At 42.1% G+C, this 7,404-nt stretch overlaps 1 protein-coding gene across 4 annotated transcripts in view; it reads left to right on the forward strand.

Annotated features, from left to right (window-relative positions):
* Positions 1-5,060, forward strand: part of OBSL1 (obscurin like cytoskeletal adaptor 1) — a 56,717-nt gene extending 51,657 nt beyond the window's left edge. For all 4 annotated transcript variants that reach the window (XM_075180974.1, XM_075180977.1, XM_075180975.1 and 1 more), the window contains 3 exons: positions 321-587; positions 1,914-2,183; positions 4,087-5,060. In XM_075180974.1, the coding sequence (XP_075037075.1) occupies positions 321-587; positions 1,914-2,183; positions 4,087-4,094 (545 nt within the window). In that variant the 3' untranslated portion in view covers positions 4,095-5,060. The remainder of the gene's footprint in view (positions 1-320; positions 588-1,913; positions 2,184-4,086) is intronic.
* Positions 5,061-7,404: the final 2,344 nt, after the last annotated feature.

A 7,404-nucleotide genomic window follows, 5' to 3' on the forward strand; every position in this document is an offset into this window, starting at 1 on the left:
TGAGGGTGGATGAGAGTCGCAGATCTTGTGCAGAACGGAGTTGCCGAGTTGGGAGATATTTTGAGACAAGAGAGGAGATGTATGTTGGTGCAGCTTTGTTGATGGCCTTGTAGGTTAGTAAAAGTATTTTATATTGGATTCGGTAGAAAACAGGCAACCAGTGTAGAGACATACAGAGTGATTCAGCAGAAGAATAACGATTTGCAAGGAAAATCAATCTTGCCGCAGCAATGTCGTTTCCACTTACAAACAGTTGTAATAAAAAGTGCCTTCCGCAATATACAAACGTGGGCAATTTTTTACCTTGTCTGGCTCTGCAGAGCTCCCTGTCCGGATTGTGAAGTCGTTGAGAGACAAGACGGCTATGCAAGGTCACCGCGTGATACTGGAGTGTAAGGTCAGCCCGGCCCGGGCTCGGGTCACCTGGCTGAGAGGAACGCAAGTTATTCTTCCATCTGACAAATATCAGATAACCAGCGAGGATGCGTTTCGTACACTTGTCATCAATAATGTGACCCCCGAAGACGAGGACGTCTATATCATGAAGACGTCTGATGGCCAGACCTCAGCCCGGTTACTTGTGGAGGGTAAGGCCTATATAAAACATTACTGGAGTTTGGTCCACAGAAACCCTAAAACTACTATTTACAGTACTAGTATATATCAGTATTTATTAAAGGTAAATATAGGTTCAATTTTTTAGCCTTTGATTCAGAATGTGTGAAACTCGTTGTTGGATAGAAATAAGTTTATCTAACCTCTTCTTCTGTTTAGTTTCTTTGCTGACTCTTCAGAATGCGGTAAATATCTTAGGATTAGACATGCAACTGTTTCAAAATCTGAGAGATGTAAAAGCAATAGCCCCATATACGTCGGTGCTGAAATCCCATCTCCTACAGACTATTCTGTCCTTTTTAGGGTTCATCGATGTAAGATAGGGTTATTAGCTCAGCTCGTCTGTGTCTTGCTCTAAAAATTTAGTAAATTACATTGTCCAACACAAAAATGATTTCTCTACATATTTGCATATATTAAAATGAGCTGTTTTTTCTTGTTCGTCCAAGGTCGAATGAAATATTGATAATTGTCTGTTTACATTGTGTGTGTCTGTCTTCCCATTTGCTCTTTTAGATATTTGCTTGTATAGATAAACACTGATACTTTATTTGACGTGTATATTCATCTGGGGGTAAATTTATCAAGCTGCGGGTTTGATAAAGTGGAGATGTTGCCTATAGCAACCAATCAGATTCTAGTTGTCATTTATTTAGTACATTCTACAAAATGACAACTAGAATCTGATTGGTTGCTATAGGCAACATCATCTCCACTTTATCAAACCTGCAGCTTGATAAATTTACCCTCTGGAGTCATTCTACCTTTTAGGACCCAAAGTTTTAATTATTTCATTGTGGTTTTTTTTTGTTATGTTGATTAAAATGGTAAAATAGATAAAACTTTTGATTCACCTTATTTATAGGTTTATGTAAGAGTATTCAGTATGTTTTTATTTTGCAGTAGTAAGCTGGTTAGCTCTATAGCACTATTTGAGTGGTCAGCATGCTAATTGTGCGTCATAGGATCTGCTGATATCAGAGCAGGCTGTAGCCAATCAGAGCATTCGACCATCCGTGGGTTAGACCAGCCTGTAGCCAATCAGAATGTTCATTGGGGTAACACCATCCTGGAGCCAATCAGAGCATTAGACCACTGGTGAATTGGACCAACCTGTGGCCAATCTGAGCATTAGACCATTCACAGCAGAAGATTTAACAGAGACAAATGCAAAAGAAACACCAACAAAATATATATGTGTGAACCACATCTCTGTATAGCACAAAGTCCATCCAACCTGTTCACCTGTTAAGTTTGTTTACCGACTGTAATTCTTCAAAATTGTCTAATTATTTTAGGCTTAGCCATCCAGCTGTTTCGAAGTCTGAGAGACGTAAAAGTGACAGCCCCCGACGACGCTTGTTTTGAATGTGAGGTATCTATCCCTCTGTCCCGACCGCCACAGTGGAGTCTAAATGGGATTGTGCTGCACAACGGACCAGACGTCGTCCTCGAGGCCCGAGGGATCCGGCACAAGATCACCCTGCGGAACACACATCCCGGAATGTCCGGAACCGTGAGATTCACAGCTGGCAAAACGCGTTCGGAAGCCCAACTCAGTGTACAAGGTAGAGTAGAGGGAGCGTGGTACGAGTGATTAGTGTGTGAAACAAGGGCCATGCCATGGAACCACTGAGAGCGTGGTACGAGTGATTAGTGTGTGAAACAAGGGCCATGCCACGCAACCACTGAGAGCGTGGTACGAGTGATTAGTGTGTGAAACAAGGGCAATGCCACACAACCAATGAGAGCGTGGTACGAGTGATCAGTGAGTGGAAAAAGGGTCACACCACGCAACCACTGAGAGCGTGGTACGAGTGATCAGTGTGTGAAACAAGGGCTATGCCACGCAACCACTGAGAGCGTGGTACAAGTGATCAGTGTGTGAAACAAGGGCTACGCCACGCAACCACTGAAAGCGTGGTACAAGTGATCAGTGTGTGAAACAAGGGCCACTCCACGCAACCACTGAGAGCGTGGTACGAGTGATCAGTGTGTGGAACAAGGGCCACGCCACGCAACCACTGAGAGCGTGGTACAAGTGATCAGTGTGTGAAACAAGGGCCACGCCACGCAACCACTGAGAGCGTGGTACGAGTGATCAGTGTGTGGAACAAGGGTCACACCACGCAACCACTGAGAGCGTGGTACGAGTGATCAGTGTGTGAAACAAGGGCTACGCCACGCAACTACTGAGAGCGTGGTACGAGTGATCAGTGAGTGGAAAAAGGGTCACACCACGCAACCAATGAGAGCGTGGTACGAGTGATCAGTGAGTGAAACAAGGGCCACGCCACGCAACCACTGAGAGCGTGGTACAAGTGATCAGTGTGTGGAACAAGGGCTACGCCACGCAACCACTGAGAGCGTGGTACAAGTGATCAGTGTGTGAAACAAGGGCTACGCCACGCAACCACTGAGAGCGTGGTACGAGTGATTAGTGTGTGAAACAAGGGTCCCACCACGCAACCACTGAGAGCGTGGTACGAGTGATCAGTGTGTGAAACAAGGGCCACTCCACGCAACTATTAAAGGAGGACTATCGTGTCTTCTTCTTGTGATTAACTTTAGCTGCAATATATTGTGAGAGTGGTTAAATGGAAAGTTCTTTTCTAAAACCTCTTCCTCTACCCCACATCCTGCATTACTGATACATCAAGTTATTGTTGCATTGAGACTTTTATTGCAGGTCTAACAGGCTTCTCTGTGATCTCACAACCTCTGATATATTTCAAGAGACCTTGCAAAGATCATTGTAATTTGAATAAACTATCCAGTTAACCATACTCATAACACATTTTGCTTAAAGTTTCTTGTTAGTTTTTCTTCACAGCACAAATACCTATATCTTACAACTACCAAGAAAAGATTTCTTTATTGATAATCCCAGAAGCGATATCGCTGGTGTTTACATATTGTGGTTTCTAGATTCTTAGTTCAGGAAACCAGGAGTTGGAGTTAGTTATGTTAAGCCCAACAATAAAAGGGAGCGCTTCCAAACTGGCGTCTGTATAATTAACAAGTGCCAAAAGGGGAAAAACAAAACTTTTATTTAAATAAGTTTAAATTAAGCTAAAGACAACAACACTTTATATAAGTTAAATATTATCTAGATTTTAAATATTCCGTACCTGAATGGCTAGTTTTTATTCCTAAATAATAATAATAATAGTAAGATATAAAAAATACTGTACATGTACTTGCCGACTTTTTCTTTCTCTCTTCTGATGTCTCCCTTGTCACCACAATTGAGTTTGTAAATTAGGTGGGCAGAACTCACCCCATGTGCTAATGTTATACAATGTTTAATTCCCTGCACAGGCTATAGGTGCTAATGTTATACAATGTTTAATTCCCTGCATAGGCTATAGTCTTCTGCTTGCCCTTGCCCCCTTTTATTTGCATTCAGAGACGTCTCACTTACTATATTTCAGAAATAATAAATGTATATTCTCTGCTTCTTTTCAACAGAACAATAGCAAGCTACGCTTCTAATCCGCCTCGGCCCGCAGGACTCAGCGCTGCCTCTTCCTCTCGTTCACACGCAGGACCCCGCGTCCTTTCCTTCCCGGTTCCAGATTAGGTAGAGCTGTGCTCACACCGGTGACGTGTGCAAGGGCTCGGTTTAAGCCAAGCTTTTTATAAACCGTTAGGAATGGGTGGGTTATGAACCCTTTGCAATTTCTACCGTCATTATTTATTATTGTTATTCTGATCCCGTCCACCCGCCCACCCCTCCTCCTAATGACAATAAGACAGAAATGGAATGTTTGATCCAGACAAAAGAATTCCCGAGCAGAGTGAGTGTCAGACAGGGGACGAGAGATGGCGCTATCAGAAGGTGAAACAAATGAGTGACTTAAGAGTGACAATGATAGCTAAGTTGAAAAGAGACAGACGTGATCAGCGCTATGTGACAGCTGAAGAAACCATATTTTTGGTGGGCCGAATCCAATATTCAGTTTATCGATTGACTAGGAGCTAGGAACTTGTCCACTGTGTATGTGTGTCTGTATAGATTCCACTTTAAAATTCAGCAAGTGGCGGGGCTTCTTTTTTGAGGACGTACAGACAGACAGACAGATTCAGCAAAATCAGTACATGGTTTTTGCCTTTGGATAAAAGCACACCTAACAAAGTTGTATATCGGTTTCTAGATATCAGTTTATTACTAAAGCTCTGACTAGGATGAGAAGAATAGTGAAATATTTAAAAAGGAAATGTTATGTTATGGAAAGTAATTAAGGAATGTTGTATAAAGATGAATATGATGCTGAGAGACAGACAAGTGTGTATATTTGGGGATATGTGGAGTGATCACCGTGAGTTGGTGTAGACCTACCGCTAAGATCTGTTTTCCTCCAGCTAACGCGCTCCTGCGTTCCACTCCAGCTGTGTACACCCCTCTTCCGCCTTTGCTAATAAACTCTCCCTCTGACCTCTGACCTCTATTTCTTCTTACTTTTGCGGCTTTATAAAACATAAAAAAAAATTGTGTAATAAAACACCTTTGAAAGCATCGTTGCAATTAGAGAGGTTCACATTTGTTTCCAATCCACTCCAAAGTTACATAAAAAAATTGCAGTAAATTCTAAATCTGTAGTTAGACTCCAAAATTTGAGCTCAGTCGGAGTCAGTTTGAGCTTTTAATGGCTGCATTGTGTAGTGTTTGTAACGGTTTTCCATGCAAACGTTGAACTTTGAGCTCTAACACATTATTGGTCGCTGTCTAAAATAAAATAATAAAAAAAATTAAAAAATTTACTGCGGGAACGTATCTCTTTATAAGACGTTATTGTCTATTTTAATTACCTTGAACTTTGAACAGAAAATTTGGCATCGGCAGTTAAACCCAAACTGAACCAGCTCAGAAATCATGGTCATATATGGCGAACAAGTCTTGGGCCCTTGAACCGGCCACGTTAGATGAATTTTAAACCGGTTTGTATAGTTTGAGCACCTCTAATTGCAATGTGCACGTACGTTAACAATACACATACGGTTACTGATAAGACTGGCCATAAAGCTGTTTCTCTCCCTACCTGCTAGAATTCTTTAGGCATTATTTACATTAGTTGTTGGTGTGGACTGTCCTGGGGGCTGATGATCATCTGATCATTCAGAGCCAATCAGCTGAAACCTGGAAGATTTCCTACTGTGTGACAACAGCATAGAAAGTTTCTCAGGAGCAGAATGAACAAGTATTTGCCAGTACAGTTTCCACACTCTCATCAATACTAATAAATATCTATAGCTCCCCAAAAGATGTCTTACTACATGTATGCATGGGAAAAAGGTGAAACTATGTAGCTGTAACACAGTATAAATTTAACATATGTTTGTTTATATTTATTTAATGTGCAGTTGTGTGTAGCTGACAAGTACTCTTTAAAAAGTATTCTGTAGTAATGAAGACTTCGCCTATTTTGGTGCAAGAAGACACAAATAATTACGTCTGCCCTGATGGGGTATTTTAGACTATTAGTCTTTTTTTCAGTGAAACGATTATAGCAGAAATCTGATTGGCTTCCAACAATAAGCTGTAATACATAACGCTATTTATATGGGCAATTTGGTAATTTAAGACCAAAGTAGTCCTCAATTGCTACACACGTGAATAAAAAACTAATCCTGCTCACCAACATATAGGGATCAATCCGAGGTCACTTGGGCCTTCCAGAAAGTGGCTGAGATGGCAGATGTTAGCAGTCAGCAGATGCTTGCACTCGATGGGCCCCAAACAGTCCAGTCTTTAGGGCCCGAACATTTTATTTTTTTTTCCTCAGTAAATAAAATTCTCACAAAGTGACACAATTAACCAGAAACAAAAAAAATTGGACACGACAGCCAAGAGTTGAAATAAATTACTTTACCAATGAAGAATTGGGTCATATTTACAAGGGGTATGGGGTTTGGCACAGATAAAAATATTTTAAACAAGAGAAAATGTCTCCCTCCCATAGTAACCGTTCACCTTCTCACACGCAGGGCGCAAAGCCTCTCATCCATAGACACAGCTGCACATCGTGCCTTGGTCCTCGCTCTATCCCCTAGGAACGTACAGATTGCCCTGTTGCGTAGACACAGGGGAGGTAGACATTTTGTGGCCTGGTTCAACATTCAGCCTATCCATTCAAAAGGAACTAGCCCATACTTGCCAACTCTCCTGGAATGCCCAGGAGACTCCCGAATTCCGGGTAGGTCTCCTGGACTCCCGGAAGAGCTGGCAATTCTCCCGCATTGAATCGCATCATTTTGGCCCGCCCCCTGTGTTAAAATGATGCCATTTGCGTCATTGTCAGATGGGGCGGGGCCAAAATGACGCGATTAACGGAGCCCGCCCCCTCACCCCCACCTCTATTCCGAGACTCCCGGAGACCAGTCTTTAAAGGTTGGCAACTATCAGCTAGCCCAGTTACTGAGGCATGAGCCTCAAAGTGCCTCGTACCTCAGTCCGGTGGCTAGTTACAATAGATCGATAGGTTACATTGTCATGAATATGAGCTCAACCCACAAAATTGCTATTTCCACTACGATGGGGCAATGAGCACAGATGCGGTTTCTACTTTGTCTCCGTTCAGTCTTCTATTATACAGAAAGCAGACTTGTTAAATAAAACAATGTCAGTTTGGGATTGTGCCGTATATGTCAATGCCGTAGGGGTGATGGAACTGGACGAATTTCCCTGTATAACTGGATAATTTACAGAATAACACATTCAAATATCCAAAACTAAAGCAAAAGTCCCTGTGAATGTGGAGACAAAGGTGCAGGTCCAGGTGTTGTGAA

This window comes from Mixophyes fleayi, chromosome 7 (assembly GCF_038048845.1).
Source record: "Mixophyes fleayi isolate aMixFle1 chromosome 7, aMixFle1.hap1, whole genome shotgun sequence".
Taxonomy (NCBI): domain Eukaryota; kingdom Metazoa; phylum Chordata; class Amphibia; order Anura; family Limnodynastidae; genus Mixophyes; species Mixophyes fleayi.